General features: G+C 39.9%; 1 protein-coding gene across 1 annotated transcript in view; it reads left to right on the top strand.

The window, feature by feature from the left end:
- Positions 1-27365, top strand: part of HACD2 (3-hydroxyacyl-CoA dehydratase 2) — a 116269-nt gene that overhangs the window by 24636 nt on the left and 64268 nt on the right. Inside the window, exon 3 of the mRNA XM_036111498.2 lies at positions 4270-4288. Coding sequence (XP_035967391.1) covers positions 4270-4288 — 19 coding nt within the window. The remainder of the gene's footprint in view (positions 1-4269; positions 4289-27365) is intronic.

The raw sequence follows: 27365 nt of genomic DNA, 5'->3' as shown, positions 1-27365 counted from the left end.
TGGTATTTAGTTAAAAATAGGCACTTGACAAAATAAACAAGTATATCAACTCCCTACCCTTTTAAAATTGTGGATATTTCTTAGCCCTTGAGATTAAGTTGTCTGGGAACCAATGCATTGTTAATTACCTGATTCAGAGTGGAGTTTGGGGATTTTTTTTCCCTTTCTACTATCTACTCCCATTACCAAGTCCCACCAGTTCTTTATCTGAGTGATTCTCAGCTACATTCTTTCTTTCCTGTGTTCTCAGGTCTCATAATGTGCAGGCCATTATCACACCACACTTAACTGCTGGAGCTCCTTTGCTATTCTTCCTGCCCTTGATTCCTATGTGCCTCAAACCTTCCACAGCCTCATAACATTCATCAGTTACATCACCTTTTTTCTTTTAATTTTTACTCTTGAAGTACAGTTGATATACAGTGTCATATTAATTTTAGGTACATAACATAGTTATTCAACAATTCTGTATATTATGCAGTGCTCACCCCAGTGAGTCTGGTTACCATCTGTCACCATACAACTTTTTTTTTTTTTTTTTGGCCAACTAGGGAGATGCCTTTGGGCTTCAGTTTCTTTCTTTTAATGTGTAAAGTAGTTTTATTTAAGTATTATTAACATATAGTATTATGTTAATTTCAAGTGTACAATATGATGTTTCAACAATTCTATTCATTCTTACCATTTTAATTATGATGTATCATGGTGTGGATCTCTTTGGGTTCATCTTATATGAAACTCTGGGCTTCCTGGACCTGGATGTTCAGTTCCTTCCCCAGATTAGGGGAGTTTTCAGCTATTCTGAAATCATAATTGTACTCTCAATCCCCTTCACCTGTTATACTCATTCCCCCACTGCCTCCCCTCTGGCAACCACCAGTTCTGTATAGTTAAGAGTCTGTTTTTTTGTTTTTGTCTCTTTTTTTTCTTTGTTTGTTTTGTTTCTTAAATTCCGCATATGAGTAAAATCATATTGTATTTGTCTTTCTCTGACTGACTTATTTTGCTTAGCATAATACTCTCTGGATCCATCAATGTTGTTGCAAATGGCAAGATGTCATTCGTTTTTATGGCTGGGTAATATTCCACTGTGTATATATAACATATCTTCTGTATCCATTCGTCAGTCATGGACACTTAGGTTGCTTCCATATCTTGGCTATTGTAAATAGTGCTGCAATAAACACAGGGGGTGTATATATGTTCTCCAATTAGTGTTTTTGTATTCTTTGGGTAAATACCCAGCAGTGGAATTACTGGATCGTATGGTAGTTCTTTTTTTAACTTTTTGAGGAAACGCCATACTATGTTCCACAGTGGCTGCACCAGCTTGCATTTACACCAACAGTGTACAAGGGTTCTTTTTTCTTGACATCCTTGTCAATACTTGTTATTTTTTATCCTTTTGATTGTAGCCATTCTGACAGGTGTGAGGTGATATCTCACGGGTTTTGATTTGCATTTCCTTGATGATTAGTGATGTTGAACATCTTTTTATGTGTCTGTTGGCCATATGTATGTCCTGTCTAGAAAAATGTCTATTCCTGTCCTCTGCCCATTTTTTAACTGGATTATTTGGTTTTTTGGTGTTAAGATGTATAAGGTCTTTATATATTTTGGGTATTAACCCCTTATTGGATACATCATTTGCAAATATCTTCTATTCAGTAGATTGCTTTTTTTGTTTTGTTGATGGTTTCCTTGCTGGACAAAAGTTTTTTATTTTGGTGTATTCCCAATAGTTTTAATTTTGCTTTTGTTTCCCTTGCCAAAGAAGACACATCTAGAAAAATGTTTCTACCACAGATGTCAAAGAGATTACTGCCTATGTTTTCTTCTAGTGTTATGGCTTCAGGTCTCACATTTAGGTCTTTAACCCATTTTGAGTTTAATTTTGTATATGGTGTAAGAAAGTGATCTGGTTTTGTTGTTTGTGTGTAGCTGTCCAGTTTTCCCAGCACCATTTTTGAAGAGAGTTTTTCCCATTGTATCTTCTTGCTTGCTTAGATTATAGGTTATACCATAGATTATACCATACAACATTATTACAGTATTATTGACTATATTCCCTATGCTCTGCTTTTCATCTCCGTGACTTTATTTTATAACTGGAAGTTTGAACCTCTTCATCCCCTTTATCTGTTTCACTCATCTTAATTTTTTATTTTTATTTTGCTATTCTGTCTGGGCAAGTTCCATTGCTTTGTCTTCCAGCCTGCTGATGCATTCTTATACTTCATCCAGTCTGCTGTTGAACCCTTCCAATGTATTTTTCAAATTTCTGTTCAGTACTTTCTTATATTTTCTGTATCTTTGCTTAAGTTCTCATTGTGTTCAACCAGTTTTCTACTGAGTTCACTGAGCATCTGTACGATAATTTCTTTGAACTTTTTATCAGGTTCGTTGCTTATCTGTGTTTCATTTAGTTCTTTTTCTGAGATTTTGTCATGTTCGTTTCTTTGGAATGTATTACTCTGCCTCCTCATTTTGCCTAATTCTTTGTGTTTGTTTCTATGTATGAGGTAAGTCAGCTACCTCTCCCAGTCTTGAATGAGTGACCTTACATAGGAGATGGTACTATTTGGCCCAGAAATACAGTCTCCCAATCACCAAAACCAGGAGCTCAAGGGGTGTCCCCTTTGTGGGCTGTGTGCGCCCTCCTGTTGTGGCAGGGCCTGGGGCTGTGGTTGGTGGGCTATGCTGACACTTGGTTGGGCTGCAGGCTGTGTCCACAACTTCTGCAGGGTGTCTTTGGGCAGGGTGCTCTGCAGGGTGTTCCCACTGTTAATAGAATGTTAGAGGAATTCCAAAATAATGCCCACCAGCACCCACATTAGTAAGGTAGACTTGAATCACAAAAATTGCTCCCACTGGTGTCAGTTTCCAGGGAGAGTCCCTGTTGTTTCCGGCCTCTTCGGGCAGACGCTCTTAAGGTTAGCAAATGATTCTCCTTTATCTGTGGTCTATGTACTATTCAAGTTGGTGTTTTACACTGGTTTCTGGGTTGAGCGAGTCTGTGTGTGGGCCCTTTAAGAGCAGGTTTTCTGTTCCCTGCAGCTTTGTAGTCTTCCTCAAGGTGATCCCTATTGATTTTCAGAGCCTAGTGTTTTGGGGGCTCGTCTCTTCTGTGCAGGATCTAAAGATTTGGGTGCCAGGTGTAGAACTCAGGTACCTTTGATCCTCTGGGAAAAGTCCACACTTTTGATGTCCCTCCCAATTGTGACCCACCATAGCTGGGGTTTGTTTTATTCCCTAGCATGTCTGTGTTTCTGCTGCTATCCTTTTCTTCTTTGTTGTGAAGGCTCTGTTCATTGAACTTTCGGGTACCTTTCAGAAAGAATTATTCCACAGCTAGTTGTAGGTTTGTTGTGTCTAGAGGAGGTGAGTTCAGGATCTTGTTACACTGCCATCTTGAACCCAGCTCCTTAGATTACATCTTTACTGCAACCACCACCAGGGTTAAAGCAATGCCATATACAGGATGAATTAGAAGACAATTTAGAATAACCTAATTGGCCACTTGGATGGCCACTGAGATGGAAAGGAGATAGCAGTCTCACCCAAGACACTGGAAATAAAAACAGGGAAGACCGATGCCAGAAGTATTGGCAGGACTTGGAAACCGGTAGGACTTGTAGGTGAGGGGAAGGAAAGAACAGCTGAACTTGGGAGACTGGGAGGTTGATGATAACAGGCATAGCAGGTATGAAGGAAGGAAAGGGGGAGTTTCTTGAAGAGCATGCCATGTTTGAACTGCTGCTGGTACACCTAGATGGAGATGTCCAAAGGCAGTTTGCAATGTGGGCCTGAAGCATGAAGAGATCTAGGGTCACAGATTGGACTGGGAACATGCCCGTAATGAGGTCACCAAATGAGATAAGATGAAGTCTCACTGTGGAGCTTTGTAGGTTGAATGGATGTCTGCATTGAAGGGCCTGCCGGGTAAGAAGAGCCAACAAAGGCTCTTCTGACCCTGTGTTCTGTAGTCTGTGACAGTTTTGTTCTATAGAATATGGGACATGGGAGGTGGACAGCTACTGCTCTTACAAGTTTATGTGTTATAAAAGAGACATCTGGTAGATTACTGGGTAAGGTTTATTCCTTAGGAAATCTTCCACAGATACACAAACTAAAAAGGAACAAACAAACAAAAATAAATAAGAATGTACATTTTGTTAAATAACCAAGTTTAAAAATGGAATGTGTGTTACGGGAACTATATATTATTATTGCTCTTTACTAATTCTTTTTTCCCCCTTTTTTCTCTAGATTTTACATTGTGCAGTAGGTAAGTATGGAATTCCCCCCTACTATGTACAGTGGGTTCTGCTTTTTTTAAAAGTCATAAATAATAGGTCAACTTGATTATGACTTAATATTGAGAAAACAAAGCTATTTAATCGTTGTATATAAAATTGCTTACATTGGCATGGCTTTTGGTTTCTTAAATGACAGGTACTACTTAGATGTTATCACTGAACCATTTATTAAATGTCACAGCTGTTTCACTGTGTCAATTTAAAGAGGCCCCTCTCATCTTGTTATAAGGGTGACAGAAGCACTAGCATATTCATTAAAATGTGACTTGGGGTCCTGATTCTGGGCTATGTATAAAGCCCTCTCTGTGATCACTTGAATATTACATGCTCTTTCCTTGTGTTTAAAATGGAGTACTACATATATTGCCTATCTCCCAGATGAATACTGAATGAAGGTAAGAGGGATTGGAAAAATCTAAGTATAAAGAGTTATATAAATGTAAGGGATTTCTACTAAAAGCAGATACAGTGTGTTTTCTTTTTGGGGGAAGGGGCAGGTCATCAAATTCGGCTTCAGAACTGAGGTATAGCTTCTTTTCTGGGGTGGGCTAGACCCTTCTAATCAAATCAAAATCAGTTCTGGAAAGTTGACAGATTCTGTAGAGTAAGCCCATGCTGGTTGCTGTGAGTTTGAACTTGTCTCTGAAAGGGAGGATTTACAGTTGACCTCAGGAAGCACCAAAGGTCTGAAAACTCCAGAATCATGCATCCAAACCATTTTGGTCCTGTCAACTTAATTCACAAATTAAGTGGGTACTTCCTGTATTCAGGGCACTGCGCTTGGCACTGTGGAGTTCAGAGATGAGGAGACTTAGTTCAGAAGGACACACAGGTGGACACACAGCAAGCTATCCCCTGTAGGTCTTGCAGGCTCACTCTGAAACCTGGCTCCATTAATTTTAAGGAACACAAAGCATCTTTGTTGTAAACAGCTGCACCTCAGCTAATTTTCTGCTAGGAAGAAGGTCTACAGTCGGGTTTCTCATGATTTGCAGAATTTTGTATGCTTGTGTCTATATTTATTTTAGGGGCGGCTGGGTAGAATTCAAAGCTTTCATTAGATTCCCACAGGAGTATGTGATCCCCAAAAGCTTAAAAAACAATACTTTAGAACCTTTAAGCAAGAGATTTGAAAGGGGCTTGGTGGGGCGCCTGGGTGGCTCAGTCGTTAAGCGTCTGCCTTCGGCTCAGGTCATGATTCCAGGGTCCTGGGATCAAACCCTGCATCGGGCTCCCTGCTCGGCAGGAAGCCTGCTTCTCCCTCTCCCACTCCCCCTGCTTGTGTTCCCTCTCTCACTGTGTCTCTCTCTGTCAAATAAATAAAATCTTTAAAAAAAAAAAAAGAAAGGGGCTTGGGGTCTCATCTGCCACATGGTCTGCTTTCTCAGAGGTTATGGGACTTGGGCTGTGTCACATAGCCAGTAAAGGGGTTTTAGCTGATGTACCATTTCACACACGTTTCCTTTTTAATCCTTTATCTACAATTTTGAGATGAACAGTTTTGTCCTTAGATGGTTAAGTGAATTTTAAGCATAAGCTTGCAGATTAGGGGATACATTTGGCCAGAGAGAGTTCTGGAACCACTTCAGGCCTTTTCCACGTGATTGAACCCTGTGCCCCATTCTCCCCATTCTCTCCATTCTCTTAACCTTCAGCTGCCTTTAGATGCATGTTTTCTGAGCATGTGTGCTACATTTTAATTAATATTTCATTGTATTTTAATACCCCGATTCCCTTTATCTTAGAATATATTTTCATACCTCTTTGTAAAATTTCCGCCCCTAGAAATAAAGTTTCTGAGTATATGTATTCATTCATACCAGGAACATTACTGAATGCCTGGCAGGTGGGTGCCAGACATGGGGTTGGAAGTGAGAGTAGAAAGGTGAGCAGGCACAAGCTTGGGTTCAGGAAACCCCCAGTCAGATGGGCACCCTTCTGAGCTCCTCTGGAGGAGTGCGCTCCAGACTGGTGTTCATGTCACACTCTGATAGTTTGTGGACAAGTGTCCCCAGGGCCTAGTGTGGTACCTGACACATAGTAGATATTAAAAATTCCTTTTTAATTCCTCAAGAACCTTGCTCTGTCAGTGAATCTGTCTCCTGCATCCTCACTTTTTGTCATCCACCTTTTCCTTTTCACAGAATGCTCAGGGTACGCCATCCTAAAAATAATTTTTTAACCTAAGCTTTGACCCTACATTCCTCCCTTACCACTACTTAATTCCTTTCTGTCTCTTTTACCAGATTTACGGTGGACTCTTTCCCCTTCCACACTCCAATTAATACCTTAGGCCAGCAGTTGGATCTCCTTGTCCTAGTAAAATTACCCTTTGGTCTAAAATCAGCAACAGTTTCTGCTAAATTCTGAGGACGTGTTTGGAACTTACTGGACTTCTTGACTACATGGGGCACCACTGATGACTCCCTCCATGAGGTCCTGCTCCTTTAGTTTCCATTATACTGAGCCGTTCTGGCTCTTTCTTGTCCTTTGTGGTTCTTTTCTTTCTTTGGGGGTTTTCTTTCTCTCCTTGACTCTTCATTGTGGGCATTCCGAAGGTCTGGCCTAACTCTTTGCTATTCTGACTGAATATGCCCTCTATAGGTGATCTCTTCCCTTCTCATGCTGTGAGATACTTGTGACACCCACTTTTTTTTAACTCCAAGCCACCCCTGCACCCCAGACTCCAGATCATCCCTTTACCTGCTGGCTGCTTCTGAATACGCACCTCCTTCTCAGTATGAGTCAGATTCCCAGACTTGTTCTGCCTCCCGTATTCTCATAGTCAGGGGCACCACCAGCCACCAGCCCATTAGTCACCTAACCTAGACCTAGAGCTCACTCATGGCTCCTCCTCCTCCCTAGCCCCCACTCCCATAGCCAGGTGGTATTCAGATTTTATCATTTCTGTTTCCTGCACATGTTTCAGATTGTCCTGTTTTTTCATCACTATTCAGGGCCTTAGTATGCCTCATCTAGACTCCCATATGGGTCTCCCTGAACTTCTAGGCTTATAATATTAACAGTAATAATGAGAGCCATCATTTATTGAGCATTTACTATGTTCCAGTGCTTTACATTCATTACCTCATTTACTTCCCATTTCACAGGTGACAGGACTGAAGCTTAGGTTTTATTTTTTTCAAGGATTTTATTTATTTTAATTTTTAATTTTTTTTTTTTAAAGATTTTATTTATTTATTTGACAGAGAGAGACACAGCGAGAGAGGGAACAGAAGCAGGGGGAGTGGGAGAGGGAAAAGCAGGCCTCCCGCGGAGCAGGGAGCCAGATGCGGGGCTCGATCCCAGGACCCTGGGATCATGACCTGAGCCGAAGGCAGACGCTTAACGCCTGAGCCACCCAGGTGCCCCTATTTATTTATTTTAGAGAGAGAACGCGAGCACGAGTCGGGGGAGGGACGGAGAGAGAGGGAAAAGCAGATTCCTCAATGAGCTCGATTCCAGGACCCTGAAATCATGACTTGGCCTGAAGTCAGACGCTTAACTGAATGAGCCACCCAGGCGGCCCCTTGGAAGGTTTTATATCTTGCCAAAGTTCACAGTTAATAAACCCTAGAGCCAGGAATTGAACCTTTGGCTGTGTGACTCTAAACCCATGCTTCACATAGCCCTTGAGGGATTTAGTTAAAGAATAATTCTGAGCTGCTTGTTTTCCTGCTTAAAACCTTTCACTGGTTTCAACTTTTTCATGATTTGGACCCTGCTCACCTCCCCAGCCTTACCTGTGCCCTGCCTCTCATTCCATGCTTCAGCCACCCTGACCTTTTTGTGAGTCTCCCCTGTTACCGTACTACCGCCCTACTTCCTGCCTTTAGTCTGTGCCAGGCTCTGCTCTGTCTGGAATGAGCAGCCCACCCCCTTCGGCTGGCAACTCTTCACCATTCTTCCTCCAATAAACCTACCATGCACTGGCTAGATTAGGCACCATTCTTCACCTTTCTGTAATATCCTGCACTTCGCTGTTGTTATACTTTCTGCCGTGTATTATGGTCTATCACTGTACCTGTGTCCCCCACCAACACCACTGAATTTTTTGAGAAATGAGAACTATTTCTAATTGATTCTGTATCCCAGCATCTGACAATACAGGGCGCCTAGTGGGAGCTCATACTCTTACAAATTCTGGTGACATTTGTTTCAAAATGTTTTCAGTTCTTTTAAAAAATAAGAATAAACTGTTTCTAGCATTAGTTTAAAGACAGTGCCTTATTTTTTATTCATACAACTCAAGTTTATTTTTGGAATGCTGGTTTCTTTTCTTGTGACTTTGTGAAACTTTTCACTGTAAGAATTTGGTCTTTTAAAACTTGTTTTGGAGCCTTGAGTTTACAGACTGTTTAGTTTACCTACTGTTGATGAAAAGTCCAGACCTCTGTCACACCTGGCTTATTCATCAGCTGTGTGACTTCCAGGAAGTGACTCAATTTCTGTGTACCTTGTTTCTTCATCAACTAAAGGGGGATGATGCCCACCTCGTAGGGTTGTTGTGCAAATGAAAGGGGACATGCATGAGAAATACTTAGCATAGTGCCTAAAACATGGTAATGCTGAAAACTGCCCCCCAAAATGGGAGCTATGATTATTAACTAAAGCGACGTAATGTCACAGAATGTTAAAAGTTTGTCCCTAATGTAATGTTTAATATTTATATAAGTATAACTTTTCCGTATTCTTAGTTTTCTTAACTTATAATTTCTGTGTAAGTGAGTGCTTCAGGACCACTTATTCTTAGTTTGGGTTGGAGCTGCTTCTAGTTCACAGCTGTGACAATGCAAGTGGGCAAAAATAGCTCCAGAAACAGTACCTTAAAATTCTGTATGAGGGGCTCGTTTCTGTGAGAAGTCAAGCCTTCTGTCCATGCAAAAGGGTTCCCATGACCCAACTATTCCAAAGTCGGTGGTTTGTTCTCCATTGATAATGTAGAGATGAGAGTTCTGTTTTGGAGTTGGGGGAGTAATTTTGAACACGTATTGGGGATGTATTTTTTTTTTTCTAAGTAAGATGTAATTGCCGTCTAACACTGTTTGTTTCAGGTATACAACATAATGATTTGATATATGTATACATTGCAAAACGATGACCACAATAAATTTAGTTCATGTCCGTCACCTCACATAGTTATACTTTTTTTTTCTTGTGATGAGAACTTTTAAGATGACTCTCTTAGTAACTTTCAAATATAAAATACAGTATTAACTATAGTTACCATGCTGTACATTACTTTTCCAGGACTTATTTATCTTCTAACTGGAAGTTTGCATCTCTTGACCACCATCACCCATTTCCTCCATCCCCACCCTCTGGCATCCACCAATCTGTCCTCTGTGAGTTTGGTTTGGGATTTCTTTTTTTCAGATTCCATATATGAGTGAGATAATGCAGTATTTGCTTTTCTCTGAGACAAGATTTCTTAAATACTGTGGTTGCAGCCCTCAACCCAAGATTGTAGTGCTTTATGTTTATGCAACATTTTTCTTTTTGGAAATGAGAATTTTTTTTAAAAAAAGACACTTTGAGGGGCGCCTGGGTGGCTCAGTCGTTAAGCTTCTGCCTTCGGTTCAGGTCATGATCCCAGGGTCCTGGGATCGAGCCCCACTTCCTACTCAGTGGGAAGCCTGCTTCTTCCTCTCCCACTCCCCCTGCTTGTGTTCCCTCTCTCGCTATATCTCTCTCTGTTAAATAAATAAAATCTTAAAAAAAAAAAAAAAACTCTGAGACATGTCTTTCACAAGACCATAAAGAAGGGTTCTGGTTTCTTTATTCATGTGGCACAATTTGTATTGAAAGAAGTCATTACCTATTTTCCTATGTTGTGTTTCAGAATAGATGTAGAAGAGGTATATGGGATATGGGGTGGTTCTCAGCTAACTTTGGAGTATGGTTCTCCTTTGTTGGATTGGAAAGTAGAGGTAGGGGGACTAGAGCTGAAGATACTCTTGGTTAAGACGTGACATTGTGCATTCGGTGAACCTTTGTGTTGGAAATTATACTGTCAATATAAATAACTTCGGAAGTTCTCTTTTGATTAAGTGTAGAACAGGAACTCAGTCATAGCCCAGAGGGTATTATGTCTAAAGTTGAGTATTAACACTTTGATATCATCAACAGACAAGGACAGAAGCTCTTTTACTAAGATATTCTGGATTTGTGATTTCAAATATTTGTTGTATGTGCCAGCTTGCACTCCTTTCTCAAACGAATGACACCTTTTCTTTTATTTACTTATTTTTAAAAAGTGAATTTTAAGAAATTTGCAGTTGTATAAGTATTAGTAGGTAGGATGTGGCTTTAAACCTGACTTTATTAGCTAATAAATGGTGCCAGGGAGGAAGAAGAGCAGCTACTGGGGAGATGAGCACCAGAAACTACATCTCCTACCAGAAATCTTTTCCCTTCCACCAATTAGAGTGAATTAAATCCTTGTTAAACTGTAACACTTTTGCCTCCCACTTTGAGAGGGTAGAAGGTCAAGCTTTTAGCAGTCATTTACAGTGCAGTATTGTGAGGGGAAACTATTATCACATATTATTAAAACCAGACCCAGACCCCTCCATGTTGTAGTGGAAGAGAACTCTGGAAGGAAAGCATCCTGGATGGAAGGGATAATGCCTCTGGATTCGCTTACCTGGGATTCCCATTCCATCCCTGCTCCTGCCCAGTCCTCAGGGGTATGGCTTTAAACAAAAACTGCTTTCTTTGGTTCCACTTAGGTTAGCTGACATTTTTTTTTTTTTTTTTAAGATTTTTATTTATTTGAGAACGAGAGAGCGAGCACAAGCGGCGGTGGGGGGGGGGCGGAGACAGAGTTAGAAGGAGAAGCGGGCTCCCCACTCAGCAGGGAGCCCGACGCCATGGGGCTCGATCCCAGGACTCTGGGATCATGACCAGAGCTGAAGGCAGATGCTTAACCGACTGAGCCACCCAGGCGCCCCAAGTTGACCTTTTTTAAATGAACTTTACCAAATAGCAAAGAAGAGCAGAAAGGGAATGAGTATCAAAATACAAACAGTATAAAAATACCCATATCCCCAAAGTAGGAATTCTAGATCCTGACCTCTGCCTCCCCTTTTGTTGTTGGGAGCTGACACAGTCACAGTTTCTGTCTCTCTTCCACCCTGTTTTTAGTGTGCTCAACCCCGGGAATCCCCCCCCCCCCCAGCCCATTTCTCTGACCCCCTCACAAAAGTGAATAAAAATGTTTCAGATTTAGATTCAGGTGCTGCTTTCTGCCTGGGGGCATGTTTAGTGGTGGTAATGGCAAAGGGAAGAAGGAGCCCTTAGAGGTGGGAAAATGGACCTAACCTTTCCCAGCAGGCTAACCTGTCTCCCCTGCCTAGACGCTTCTAAGGCTCCCCCTGGAGAGTTTCTGGGGAGCAGCGGGAGAATTAGAGACCTGGATAGGAGGTTGCCAAAGTCAACCTTCACATCTTTGCAGTTCTGCCTTCGTCACTTACTAGGTACAGTCATTTCCCAATGTCCTGACAACCAGAGCTCTGTGTGAAGACCATATGACCATGGTCAAACCATAATCTTTCCCACAGTCAGGCCCTTCACAACAGCCTCGCTTAGTCTCCTTCTGCCTTGGCTCTTCATTCATTCTATTGCCTCCTGATCAAATTTTGCCTCCTCCCCTCCAGAAAGGAAGCAAAGAGGAAGGACAGATAGTTTTAGCAGCTGCATCTTCTGTTCCTGGTACCCAAAGCTAAAACACTTGTTCTCTAAATAAACTTTGTGTTTTCGCACCTCCATAATTTTGTACGTGCAGTCTCTTTGCCTGGAACACCCAGCTCTGTCAGTTGTTCCTTGCTCTGTGTGAATGTACTGAGATGAAGGGAAGGGAGAAATAGAGCATGTTCATTAGGAGCCCAAAGTGCCTGAGCAGGGAAGGTGGGAGACTTATCCTGAGCCCATGCACACTGCTCGGCACCTGGCCAGCACTCAGGAAGCTGTAGCAGCTCCCCGCTGATGATCAGTGGGCAAAACTTGACCTCTGAGGGTTTCTGGGCCCCGTCAAGGTTCAGAAGGGAAAGCCATGAAGAGAGCCTAGATTGGGGAGTTTTACCCTCTGCCATCCTTGTAGGAACAGCTAGGGCTTTGGTTTGAATAGAAACCGGTTACTGAGATATTTAAAGTATCTTCTCTGTAAGATAATATTGTAGCATCCGGTCCTTCAGAAACCAAGCTAAGGCAAACCAGGCCCTATTGGAAACGCTACTAGTTTTGTGACAAGTCAGATGTCCTCTGTCTAGACCTTAGTTTTCACATCTGAAAAACTAGGGGTTGGACTAGAGAACAGATTATCTCTAACGTTCCTTGTAACTTGATGTTCTGACGTTCCATGAAACTAATGTAGCTTCACAATTGAATTTCAGTTATCGGAGTAGTGATAGAAAAGGAGGATAGGCTAGATCTTTCAGTGTACCTGTGTATTAGTATTAGGAAACTATTTCAACAGTGCGCTGTTCCAAGTACTGTAGTTTCAGGAAATCTTTCCACTCGACGCATTTTGAAAGCCACATCTCAAAGCAGAATTGAAATAGGAGATGAGCATATGCTCATTTTCTATAGTACGCATTTACCCATAGTCATCACTAGATGGCGCCCTTGTATTAGTAAGGAGATTTTTCTCTTGGAAGTTACAGAACTTCTGGAGAACTTCTAATAAAAATAGATCGTGGGGCGCCTGGGTGGCTCAGTCGTCAAGTGTCTGCCTTTGGCTCAGGTCATGATCCTGGGGTCCTGGGATCGAGCCCCACATCGGGCTCTCTGCCCTGCTGGAGGCCTGCTTGTCCCCTTCCCACTCCCCCTCTTGTGTTCCCTCTCTCACTGTCTCTCTCTGTCAATAAATAAATAAAATCTTTATTAAAAAAATAGATTGTGGGGCGCCTGGGTGGCTCAATTGGTTAAGTGACTGCCTTCGGCTCAGGTCATTATCCTGGAGTCCCTGGATCGAGTCCTACATCAGGCTCCCTGCTCGGCAGGGAGTCTGCTTCTCCCTCTGACCCTCCCCCCTCTCATGTGCTCTCTCTCATTCTCTCTCTCTCTCAAATAAATAAATAAAATATTTTTTTTAAAGATTTTTATTTATTTATTTGACAGAGAGAGACACAGTGAGAGAGGGAACACAAGCAGGGGGAGTGGGAGAGGGAGAAGCAGACTCCCCGCTGAGCAGGGAGCCTGATGCGGGGCTCGATCCCAGGACCCTGGGATCATGACCTGAGCTGAAGGCAGACGCTTAACTGACTGAGCCACCCAGGCGCCCCATAAATAAAATCTTTAAAAAAAAAATAGATTGTAATGAATCAATAGCTAAAACTGAGGAATGATCAAGTTTACCAGAAAAAAAGAGAAAGGGATGTTTTTCTGTCAAGTCTGATGATTTGATCACTAATATCGGAAGTAATGAAGAACTGGAACTTTCTGCATTACCCTGAAGGAAATTATCTTATAAATATTTCTTTTTTTTTAAGGTACCAAAGTGTCTTTAAAATTAAAAATAAGCCTTATTTGCTTTATTAAAAGCCAGGCCAAAAAAAAAAAAAAAATTTCTCAGAAGTTCTCTGGTGAGGGGCGCCTGGGTGGCTCAGTTCGTTAAGCGACTGCCTTCGGCTCAGGTCATGATCCTGGAGTCCCTGGATCGAGTCCCGCATCGGGCTCCCTGCTCGGCAGGGAGTCTGCTTCTCCCTCTGACCCTAACCCCTCTCGTGTGCTCTCTCTCATTCTCTCTCAAATAAATAAATAAAATCTTTAAAAAAAAAAAAAAAAGTTCTCTGGTGAGATGGTTTGTGACAATCTGAAGTCAATAAACCTTTCATTTATGTTCTTAGCTTCAAAAGCAAACTTAGTTCAAGGAAGCTGGAAATACCATCTAGTGACTGAGTTGAGTAAATTCCATTGAGCCAAAAGGGGAAAGTTAGAGTTCTTTTTAGCAAAAGAATTATTTGATTTATGACTCACTGGCAGGAGTTGAATGGTTAAATAAATAATAAAGGGAGCAAGAATGCTTAGGAATATTTGTATGATAGTGGTATGTCTTTTTTTATAGCTCTGTACAGCTTTCCTGGGAGAGGATTGTTTTCCTCTCCATTCATAGCAAATGTCTTTCCAATAATTTTTTTCTGTATGTTCTTTTAATTAGCCGTCTGCATTTAAGATTTATCCATGTCTTTGTGTGGCTTGATAGCTCATTCCTTTTGATTTCTGAATAGTATTCCATTGTATGGATGTACAGGTTTGTTTATCCGTTCACTTATTGAAGGACATCTTGGTTGCTTCCAGTTTGGGATGATTATGAATAAAGATGCTGTAAATATTCACGTGCTGGTTTCATGTGGACAAAAAAAAATAATTTTGCATTTTCAAATCAGTAGAGTGTAAACCTGGTAGCAGAGTTGTTGGCTTGTGTCATAGGACTGTGTTTAACTTTGTAGGAATCTGCCAAATTGTCTTCCAGAGTGGCAGGACCACTTTGCATTCCCATCAGCAATGAAAGTGCCCATTGCTCTGCATCATTGCCAGCAATTAGTATTGTGGATTTTAGCTATTCCAATACCTGTGTAGTGGTATCTTTTGTTTTAACATTCATTTCTTGAATGACAGATGATGTTGCATATCTTTTCATATTATTTGCCATCTGTGTATATTTTTTGGTGAGGTATCTGTTCAGATCTTTTGCTCATTTTGTAATTGGGTCGTTTGTTTTCTTGTTGAGATTTAAGAATTCTTATTATAGGGGCGCCTGGGTGGCTCAGTCAGTTAAGCGTCTGCCTTCCACTCAGGTCATGATCCTCTGGTCCTGGGATCGAGCCCCATGTCAGGCTGTCTGCTCAGCAGGGAGCCTGCTTCTCCCTCTCCCTCTGCCTGCCGCTCCGCCTGCTTGTGCTCTGTCAGGTGAATAAATAAAATCTTCAAAAAAAAAAAAAAAAAGACATTCTTATTATATTTTGGATACGTATGTAGATATATATTTAGCAAACATTTTCTCCCAGTCTGTGACTTTTCTTTTCATTCTCTTAATAGTGTCTTTCGCAAAGCACATGTTTTTAATTTTATCTATTTTTTTTTAATTTTAAAGATTTTATTTATTTATTCGACAGAGGGACACCTGGGTGGCTCAGATGGTTGAGCGTCTGCCTTCGGCTCAGGTCGCGATCCCGGGGTCCTGGGATCGAGTCCCGCATCGGACTCCCTGCTAGGCAGGGAGCCTGCTTCTCCCTCTGCCGCTGCCTCTCTCTATCTCTCTCTCTGACTCTCATGAATAAATAAATAAAACAAACAAACAAACAAAAAAAATATTTATTCGACAGAGAGACGGAGAGAGAGAGCAGGGTGAGCAGCAGGCAAAGGGAGAAGGAGAAGCAGGCTCTCCACTGAGCAGGGAGCCCGATGCAGGGCCCAAACCCAGGACCCTGGGACCATGACCTGAGCTGAAGGCAGGTGCCCAACCAACTGAGCCACCCAGGTGCCCCACAAGTTTTTAGTTTTAATAAAGTCTAGCTTAACTACTTTTTTGCTTTCATAGATCTTGCTTTTGATGTTGTATCTAAAAAATCATCACCAAACCCAAGTTCATGGTTTTCTCCTATGTTTTCTTCATAGGTTTTCTCCTATGTTTTCTTCGAGACGTTTTATAGTTTTGTATTTTACAGATAGGTCTATGATCCATTTTGAGTTAATTTTTGTAAAAGACGTCCAGTCTATGTCTAGGTTCAGTTTTTTTGCATATGGATGTCCAGTTGTTTTAGTACTACTTATTGAAAAGATTATCCTTGCTCCACTGAATTATCTTTATGCTCTTGTCAAATATTAGTCGATTGTATTTGTGTTGGTCTATTTCTGGGCTCTCTATTGTATTCTGTTGATCTGCGTCTTATTGTTTTGCCTATAGCACACTGTCTTGATTATAGTAAGTCTCAAAATTCAGTAGTATAATTCCTCCAACTTTGTTCTTTTTTCACTATTGTATGGGTCTTTTACCTTTCTATATAAACTTTAGAATCAGTTTGTTAATGTCTACAAAATAGCTTCCTGAGAATTTGAATGAGATTGTGTTGAATCTGTAGATCAAGTTGGGAAGAACTGATATCTTAACAATATTGAGTCTTTCAGTTCACAAATAGGGAATAGCTCTTCATTTATTTAGCTCTTCTTTGATTTCTTTCATCATTGTTTTGCAGCTTTCTGCATACAAATTGTTTTGTTAGATTTATTCCTAAGTATTTCCTTTTTTTGATGTTACTATAAATGGCCTTTTTAAATTCAAATTCTAGTTGTTTATTGCTAGTATGTAGGGAAGCAGTTGACTTTTATATATTGACCTTGTACCCTGCAACCTTGCTATACTTGTTTATTAGTTCCAGGAGTAATTTTGTAGATTCTTTGGGACTTTCTGCATAGACAGTCATGTCATCTGTGAATGAAAACAGTTTTATTTCTTCCTTTCCAATGTGTATACTATATACTTTTCAGGGTTTGGTTTTTTTTTCTTAACTGCAATAGCTACAACTTCCAGTTTGACATTCATAATATTCTTTACTCAATAAAATAAAGATATTACCAGATCAGTTTTTCTCCACAACCAATTTTGAAGAAATACACTCTTCCTACTAATTCCTACTAATTCCTACTACTAATTCAATTTCTAAAACTATCTTTTGCCCCCCACTTCTGGCCTGTGTGGCAGTCAGTGAGCTTATTCTTTCCATCTTTCTCACTCCCTTCTCCTCCCAGTTTTTTTACTTACGTTATTTTTACTTTGTCTAAACATGTAACATCTGTATGTTTTTTTTCTGCCTTGTCTACACTTAAATATGTTAAATATTCATTGGCCTGTCACCTTTTAGTTGGAGGAAACTCACCTCTAGCAGTGTCAGGGACTGTGAGGGCTGTCTCAGTTATTACCCCACTTGTAAGCCAGGAGGTTCGTTTGTGACCAATGGGTGCTAATAGCATGCAGTGGAAGAACATGGAGCTTGGGAATCTACTGGTTTTAAAGTGAGCAGAAGCAACTTGCTCTTTGTTTTCGAGGAGATGCTTCCTTACTCTTCAGTTACTCCATGCAGACACAAATATAAGAAATGTAGAAAGGGGCTAGAAAGCTGTCAGTACCTTGCCTTTTTGGCATACACAACAGGAATGTGCAGGAATGCTCAGGGCCTGTGTCAGATTGCCTTTCCCAAAAGTAGCTTCTCAAGAAGGGCCTGCGGGCATAGTATTCCTCTAGTTCGTAGATGCTTAAAACTTTTTCTGTAGCCTTAATATCTGAAGGAGCAATTTAGATGTAAAATCATCAGTTCACGGTTTTCTTCCCTTGGATTTCTTAAAAACGCTGCTCCATTATTGCCTTGCTTATATGTTTCTCTTGGGAAGTCTGATGCCAGCCTAATTATTTTGCTCTTTTATTTGGTCTTTTTCCCTGAAAGCCCTAAGAATTTTTTTTCCCACTCTTATTAAAGTATAATTGACAAATAAAAATTGTATATGTTTACGTTATACAGTGTGAGGTTTTAATATATTTATATGTTGTTAAATGATTACTACAATTAAGCTAATTAACATGTCATTTCACATAGTTTTTTTGTAGTAAGAACATTTAAGATGTACTCTGATCTACTTAGAAAATTTCAATTATACAGTATAGTATTATTAACTATAGGCACCATGCTGTACATTAGTTCTCCAGAACTTATTCATCCTGCATATCTGAAACTTTGTACCTTTTTACCAACATCTCCCCATTTCCCCCATCTCCCCAGCTCTTGGCAACTATCATTCTATTATCTGCTTATATGAGTTCAACTTTTTTAGATTCCACCTATAAGTGAGATCATGCAGTATTTTTGTTTCTTGCCTGGCTTATTTCACTTAGCATAATGACCTCCAGATTCACCCATGTTGTCTCAAATGACAGGATTTCCTTCTTCTTTAAGGCTGAATAATATTCTATACATATATTCTGTGTGTGTGTATGGATTGCATATCACTATTTTCTTTATCCATTCATCCATCAGTAGACACTTAGGTTGATTCGCTATCTTGGCTCTTATGAACAATGCTGCAGTAAATATGGGAGTTGCAGGTATCTCTTCAAGATACTAATTTCATTTCTTTTGGATATGTATCCAGAAGTGGGATTGCTGGATTATATGGCAGTTCTGTTTCAAATTTTTAAAGAACCTTCATATTGTTTTCATAAATGCTGTACTAATTTACATTTCTACCAACAGTGTACAAGGGTACCCCTTCTCTATAGCCTCTCCGACACTTATCTTTTGGCTTTTTAAGAATAGTTATTTTTGGAGCACGTGGGTGGCTCAGTCAATTAAGTGTCCAGTTCTTGATTTTGGCTTGGGTTATGATCTCAGGGTTGTGAGATTGAGCCCCATGTCGGGCTCCACGCTGGGGGTGGAGCCTGCTTAAGATTCTCTTTCTCCCTTTCCCTCTGCCTCTCCCACTCCCCCATCTCTAAAAAAAAAAAAATTTAAATAAATAAACATCCTAAAAAAAAAGGAATACTTATTTTGGATACATATTTGAAGGGGTACATGATGTTTATAGCAGCATTGTCAACAATAGCCAAACTATGGAGAGAGCCCAAATGTCCATTGACTAATGAATGGATAAAGAAGATGTGGTGTGTGTACGTACACACACACACACACACACACACACACACAGGAATAATACTGAGCCATCAAAAAGAAAAATCTTTTCATTTGTAGTAATGTGAATGGAGCTAGAATGTATTATGCTAGGCAAAATAAGTCAATCAGAGAAAGACAAATACCATATGATTTCACTCATATGTGGAATTTAAGAAACAAAACAGATGAACACATGGGAAGGGGAGAAGAAAAAGTAGAGAAGGAAACAAACCATAAGAGACTCAAGGATAGGGGCACCTGGGTGGCTCAGTCGTTAAGAGTCTGCCTTTGGCTCAGGTCATGATCCCAGGGTCCTGGGATTGAGCCCTGCATCGGGCTCCCTGCTTGGCAGGAACCCTGCTTCTCCCTCTCCCACTCCCCCTGCTTGTGTTCCCTTTCTCACTGTGTCTCTCTCTGTCAAATAAATAAGATCTTAAAAAAAAAAGAGAGAGAGAGAGAGTCTCAAGGATAGAGAACAAACAGAGGGTTGATGGAGGTAGGAGGGAGAGGGCTGGGCTAGACAGGTGATGGGTATTAAAGAGGGCACTTGTATTGAGCACTGGCCATTGTATGTAAGTGATAAATCACTGAATTCTACACCTAAAACCAATATTGCACTGTATGTTAACTAGCTAAAATTTTTTTAAAATACAGTTTTTTTGGGGTGCCGGGGTGGCGAAGTCGGTTGAGCATCCGACTCTTGATCTCAGCTCAGTTCTTGATCTCAGGGTCAATGAGTTCAAGCCCCGTGTCGGGCCGCATGCTGGAGCCTACTTAGAAAAGAAAACAGGAGAGGGAGAGGGAGAGGAGAGATATAATAGGTGTGAGGTGGTATCTCACTGTGGTTTTGATTTGCATTTCCCTGATGATTAGTGGTGTTGGCCATTTCTTCATATACCTTTGGCCATTTATATGTGTTCTTTTTTTTTATTATTCTATTCAATTAGCCACTGTATAGTACATCATTAGTTTTTGATGTAGTGTTCAATGATTCATTAGTTAAGTATAACACCCAGTGCTCATCACAACACGTGCCCTCCTCAATACCCATCACTCTGTTACCCTCTCCCCCCACCCTCCTCCCCTCTGAAACCCTCAGATTGTTTCCCGGGGTCCATAATCTCTCATGGTTCATCTCTCTCTGATTTCTCCCCCTTTGGATTTCCCTCCCTTCCCCTATGGTCCTCCGTGCTATTGCTTATGTTCCACATGTGAGTGAAACCATATGATAATGTATGTGTTCTTTTAAGAAATGTCTCTTCAGGTCCTTTGTCCATTTTCTAATTGGGTATTTGTTCTTGGTATTGAATTGTTTGAGTTCTTTATATTTTTTGGATATTAACCCCTTATCAGATGTATGGTTTGCAAATATCTTGTCTCATTCCATAGGTTGTCTCTTCATTCTGTTGATTCTTTCCTTTGTTGTGCAGAGCTTTTTAGTTCTATGCAATCCCATTTGTCTGTATTTTGTCGCCTGTACTTTTGGGGTTATATCCAAAAATAATTGCCCATATCAATGTCAGGGAGCTTTTCCCCTCTTTTCTTCCAGTAGTTTTATAGTTTCGGATCTTACATTTAAGTCTTTAATTCATTATGAGTTGATTTTTGTGTATAGTGTGAGATAGGGATCCAGTTTCATTCTTCTGCATGTGGATATCCAGTTTTCTCAATACCATTATTGAACCCTTTCCCCATTGTGTGTTCTTGGCACCTTTTTCAAAGATCAATTAACCATATGTGCATGGCTTTATTTCTGGGCTCACTGTTCTGTTACTTTGGTCTATATATCTGTTTATATGACCATACCATGCTGGTTTTTTGTTTTTGTTTTTTTCATACCCTGATGTTTTAATTACTGTAGCTTTGAAGTATATTTTGAAATCAAATAATGTGTTGCCTCCAACTTTGTTCGTTTTGCTCAAGATTGCTTTGGCTATTTGGGGTCTTTTTAGGTTCCATGTAAATTTTAGGATTTTTTTTTCTATTTCTGTAAAAAAAATGCCATTGGAATTTTGATAGGAATTGCATTGAATCTGTACATTGCTTTGGGTAGTATGGACATTTTAACAGTATTCTTCTAATCCACAAACACAGGATATCTTTCCATTTATTTGTGTCTTTGATTTCTTTTCATCAATGTTTTATAATTTTCAGTGTGTAGATCTTTCACCCCCTTGGTTAAAATTATTACTAAGTATTTTTTTATGCTATTATAAATGGGACTTTTAAAAAATTTCTTTTTCAGATAGTTTGTTGTTAGTGTATATAAACACAACAGATTTTTGTATGTTGAATTTATATCTTACATCCTTACTGAATTCATTTATTAGTTTTAACAGGTTTTTGGTAGAGTCTCTAAAGTTTTTTTATATATAAGACCATGTCATTTGCAAACATAGATCATGTTACTTCTTCCTTTCTGACTTGGATGCTTTTAATTTCTTTTTCTTTCCTAATTGCTCTGGCTAGGACTCCCAGTACTCTAGTGAATAGAAGTGGTGAGAGTGGGCATCTTTGTCTTCTTCCTGATATTAGAGGAAAAGCTTTCAGCTTTCCACCATTGAGTATGATGTTAACTGTGGTTTTGTTGTATATTGCCTTTATCATGTTGAGATACATTTCTTCTATACGTAATTTGTTGCGAGTTTTTATCATGAAAAGGTTTTGAATTTTGTCAAATGCTTTTTCTGCATCTATTGAGATGATCATATGATTTTTATGCTTCATTTTGTTAATGTGGTATATCACATTTACTCATTTGCATATGTTGAACCATTCTTTCATCCTAGAGGTAAATCCCACTTGATCATCATAGTGTATGATTTTTGCTGTTGAATTTGGTTTGCTAGTGTTTTGTTGAGGATTTATACATCTGTGTTTATGAGGGATATTGGCCTGTAATTTTCCTTTATTGTAGTTTCCTTGCTTGGCTTTGCTGTCAGGATAATGCTAGCCTCATAAAGTGAGTTTGGAAGTGTTCCCTCCTGTTTAATTTTTTGGACAAATTTGACAAGTATTGGTACTCTTTAAATGTTTGGTAGAGTTTGCCAGCCAAGCCACCAAGTCCAGGGCTTTTCTTTGTTGGGTGGTTCTTGATTATTGATTCATTCTCTGCTCATTTATTGGTCTGTTGAGATTTTTCTATTTCTTCACAATTCAATCTTGGTGAGTAGTATTCTAGGAATTTACCCATTACTTCTAGGTTATCAAATTTGCTGGCACATAAATGTTCATAGTTTCTTACAATCCTTTGTGTTTCTGTTGTATCAATTGTACTGTCTCTTTTCTCATTTATAATGTTATTTATTTGAGGTTTCCTTTTTTTTCCCTTAGTCTAGCTAAAGGCTTGTCAATTTATCTTTCCAGAAAACCAACTGTTGGTTTCATTTGATCTTTTATGTTATCTTTCTGGTCTCTATGTCATTTATTTCTGCTCTGATCTTTATTATTTCCTTCCTACTGCTTAATTTGGGCTTAGTTTGTTCTTTTTCTAGTTCCATGAGGTATAAAGTTCGGTTGTTTATTTGAGATCTTCTTTTGTAATGTAAGCGTTATTACTATAAACTTCTCTCTTGGAACTGCTTTTGCTGCATCCCATAAGTTTGGTATGTTGTGTTTCCATTGTCATTTGTCTCAAGATATTCTTTTATTTCCATTTTGGTTTCTAATTTTCCAATTTTACTCTAGTAAAAGTTACTAGTTGCAAGTTTCATTCCATTGTGGTGAGAAAAGATGCTTAATATGATTTTAGTCTTCTTAAATTTTTAAGACTTGTTTTGTGACCTAACTTATGATCTAAATGGAGAATGTTCCATGTGCACTTTGCAAAGAATGTGTATTCTGCTGTTGTTGGATAGAATGTTCTGTATATGTATATGGGTCCATTTGGTCTCTAGTGTTGTTAATGTCCTCTGTTCTCTTATTGATACCTGTCACAATGATCTATCCATTGTTGAAAGTGAAGTATTGAAGTCCTCTACTATTATTGTATTACTATCTATTTCTCTTTTCAGTTCTGTTAATATTTGCTTTATGTATTTAGATGCTCCAGTGTTGGGTGTGCATATATTTACAGTTGTTATATCTTCTTGATGAATTTACTCCTTTATCATTATATGGTGATCTTTGTCTCTTGTGACAATTTTTACTTAAGGTCTATTTGTCTGATAATGTTTTAGCCACCTCTGTTCTGTTGGTTTCCATTTGCATGGAATATCTACCTTCACTTTCAGCCTATGTGTCCTTAAAGCTAAAGCATGTCTCTTGTAGGCAGCAAATAGTTGAATCTTTTTTTTTTTCTGTCCATTCAGTCACTCTGTCTTTTCATTGTAGATTTTAATCCATTTATGTTTAATGATTATCTTGAGTTCTTTTTCAGGCAGTTCATAGTTCTCCATTTCTTTAGGGTCAACTATTGGTGCTTTATTTTGTTATTTTGATGGTGTCGTGTTTTTCTGATTATCCATGACCCTTGTAGCTTTGCATTGATGTCTGTGCGTTTGAAGAAGTAGTCACTTTTTTCCAGTGTTTATAGACTGGCTTTGACAGGGAAAGCCCTCTACCAGTACACCTGGCCAGAGGTTCTGGGCAGGCTGTCTAATGGGGGTCTGCACAGGAGCTTGCTGCTGGAGTCGGACAGGCTGGCCAGGTGCCTAGGTTAGTGGGTGGGTAGGCCTGGTGCCTGGGCATACTAGGATGGGTCTGAGTCTCGGTCTACAGGGTGGGCTTGGTGCCTGGGACTGCAGTGTCAGGCCTGAATCCTGGGTCCACAGGGACCTTCCAGGGACCACCTCTGGAAGCTGGGGCTGCAGTGGCCTGTCTAGCACTGGGATGGGCCTGAAACCTGGGTGCACGGGCATGGGCCTGGTCCAGTGCTGGGTTCTACAGATGGGGCCACAGGTGCAGGTCTGGTGCTGTGATAAAGTTGGGTGTTTACTTCACTCTCCTTACCCCACAACAAAGGGTATCTCTCTCCGCACTGTATTACCCAGGCTTGAGATTGGGGTGACGTAGGTAATGTGAAACTGCCCTTCCTATTGTCTTCATTGAATGTTTTCTTATTTCTCTGCTTCAGCCAGGTACTGTAATCTTTCACCTAGAATTCTTAGCTCTTGTGAAGGTACTTTTGTTCTTGGATTGTTGTTCAAATGTTTTTGAGGGGATAAGCGCTGAATAATCCTATTCTTCCCCTTGCTGACATCACTGAGGATTTTTTCATTATATTTAAAGTCTAATACATTTACTAGGGTATGCCTTGGAGTTGACCATTATATGGCAATTTCCCTAGGTAATTAGTATGCCCTTTTGATATGTAGATTCAGGCCTTCTTTTATTTCTGGAAAGCTTTATTGGATTATAGTTTTAAATTTTAGTTCTGTTCCATTTTTCTGTTTTTCTTTCTCAGGGACTCCAAATGTATGTACAAGCATACCTCAGAGGTATTGTGGGTTTGGTTCCAGACCACTGTAATAAAGCGAATATCACAATTTAAGAGAGTTAAATGAATTTTTTGGTTTCTCAGTGCATATAAAAGTTATGATTACACTGTACTGTAGTCGATTAAGTGTACACTAACATTATGTCTAAAACAACAATGTACATACCTTAATTAAACTTTATTGCTGTGGTGCCTGGGTGGCTTAGTCGGTTAAGCATCTGCCTTCAGCTTGGGTCATGATCCCTGCATCCAGGAATCAAGCCCCATGGCGGGCTCCCTGCTCAGCCGGGAGGCTGCTTCTCCCTCTCCCTCTGCAGCTCCCCACCCACCACTCGTGTTCTCGTGTACTCTGCACGCTCTCTCTCTCTCAAATAAATAAATTTTAAAAAATCTTTTAAAAAAATAAACAAAAATACTTTATTGCTAAAAAATACTAGCCATCATTTTGAGTGTTCAACTAGTCATAATCTTTTTCCTGGTGGAGGGTCTTGCCTCAGTGTTAATGGCTGCTGACTGATCAGGGTGTCGGCTGCTGAAGGTTGGATGGCTGTGGTAAGTTCTTACAGTAAGACAGCAGTGAAGTTTGCCATACTGATTGAATCTTCCCTTCAGAAACAGCTCCTCTGTGGCATGAGATGCTGTTTGATAGCATCTTACCCGCAGAACTTCTTTCAGAATTGGAGTCAGTCCTCTCTCACACCCTGCTGCTGCTTTATCAACTAAGTTTATGTCATACTCTAAGCCCTTTGTTGTCATTTCAAGAGTCTTCACAGCATCTGCACCAGGAGTAGTTTCCATCTGAAGAAACCACTTTCTTTGCTCATCCATAAGATGCAACCCTTCATCCATTAAAGTTTTATCATGAGATTGCAGCAATTCGGTCACATCTTCAGGCCCAACTTGTAATTCTAGTTCTCTCGCTGATTCCCCCACATCTGTACTTACTTCCTCCCCTGGAGTCTTGGACCCTCAAAGTTATCCATGAGGGTTGGAATCAACTTCTTCCAAATTCCTGTGAATGTTGATATTTTGACCTCTTCCCATGAATCATGAATGTTCTTATGGCATCTAGAATGGTGAATCCTTCCAGTAGGTTTTTAATTTACTTTGCTCAAATCTATCAGACACAGATCTACCTATGGCAGCAGTAGTCTTACAAAATGTATTTCTTAAATAATAAGACTTGAAAGTCAAAATTACTCCCTGATCCATGGGCAGCAGAATGGATGTTGTGTTAGCAGGCATGAAAACATTAATCTAGTTGTACATCTCCTTCAGAGTACTTGGATGACCAGGTACATTGTCATTGAGCAGTTACATTTTGAAAAGAATCTTTTTTTCTGAGAAGTAGGTCTCAACAGTGGGTTTGACATACTTAGTAAACCATTTTGTAAACAAATGTGCTGTCATCCGAGCTTTGTTGTTCCATTTACAGAACATAGGCAGAACAGATTTAGCACAATACCTAAGGGCCCTAGGATCGTGGATGGTAAATGAGCGCTGACTTCAACTTCAGGTCATCAGCTGCATTAGCCCCTAACAAGAGAATCAGGCTGTCCTTTGAGGCTGTGAAGCCAGGCATTGATTTCTCTGCTCTAGCTGTGAAAGTCCTAAATGCCATCTTCTTCCAACAGAAGGCTGTGTTATCTACATTGAAAATCTGTTGTTTAGTGTGGCCACCGTTATGAATTATCTGAGCTAGATCTTCTGGAGGACTTGCTGCAGCTTCTCCATCAACACCTGCTGCTTCCCCTTACACTTTCATGTTATGGAGATGGCTTCTTTCCTTAAACCTCATGAACCAACCTCTGCTAGCTTCCAACTTTTCTTCTGCAACTTCCTCACCTCTCTCAGCCTTCCTAGAATCGAAGAGAGTTAGGGCCCTGCTCTGGATTAGGCTTTGGCTTAAGGGAGTGTTGTGTCTGCTTTGACCTTCTATCCAGACCACTGAGACTTTCTCCATATCAGCAATAAGGCTGTTTTGCTTTCTTATCATTCATGTGTTCACTGGAGTAGCATTTTTAATTTCCTTCAAGAATTCTTCCTTTGCATTCACAAATTAGCTAACTCTTTGGCACAAGGGGGTCTAGCTTTTGGCTTGTCTCAGCTTTTGACATGCCTTCCTCATGAAGCTTAATCATTTCTAGCTTTTGATTTAAAGTGAGAGAGAAACTCTTCCTTTCTCTTGAACACTTAGAGGTCATTGTAGGGTTATTAGTTGGCCTAATTTCAGTAGTGTTGTATCTCAGGGAATAGGGAGGCCCAAGGACAGGGAGAGAGATGGGGAAACAGCCCATCAATGGAGCAGTTGGAACACATACAACATTTATCAGTTAAATTTGCCATGTTATATGGGCAACAGTTCATGTTGCCCCAAAACAATTACAATAGTAACATCAAAGATGACTGATCACAGATCACCACAACAAATACAATAATATAAAAAGTTTGAAATATTGCAAGAATTATCAGAATATGACAGAGACACAAAATGATGAAATGCTATTGGGAAAATGGCACCAATAGACTTGCTTAAAGTAGGATTTGCCATAAACCTTCAATTTGTGGAAAAGCATAACATCTGTGAAGCGCAGTAAAGTGAAACACAATAAAAGGAGGTGTGTCTCTATGTTGGATCTTCTTTGCCTCTCTTCCATCCACTTTTTCTCTGATCCCTTTTACTTATTTATCTCATTTTCATTCTCTTGGTGGCTTTTCTTCTTTTCTTCAGTGCCCTTTATTAAATTTTCATTTGAATCTATTCTCCTTTGATCACCTTGAAATTAGTCTTCATTTCAGGTATGATTTTGTCTTTTTTCTTTCATTCTGTTCTGAGTCAATCAATTTTTGTTTTGCTTCTGCCTGCTTTTGTCCATTTCTGTTCTTTTAGTTTCTGAACTTCTTGTTAAAAATAATTTTTCATATCCCCAAATGCTTATTTAAGCA

This window comes from Halichoerus grypus, chromosome 1, assembly GCF_964656455.1.
Source record: "Halichoerus grypus chromosome 1, mHalGry1.hap1.1, whole genome shotgun sequence".
Lineage (NCBI taxonomy): Eukaryota > Metazoa > Chordata > Mammalia > Carnivora > Phocidae > Halichoerus > Halichoerus grypus.
This window is presented reverse-complemented; position numbering and strand designations above follow the sequence as displayed.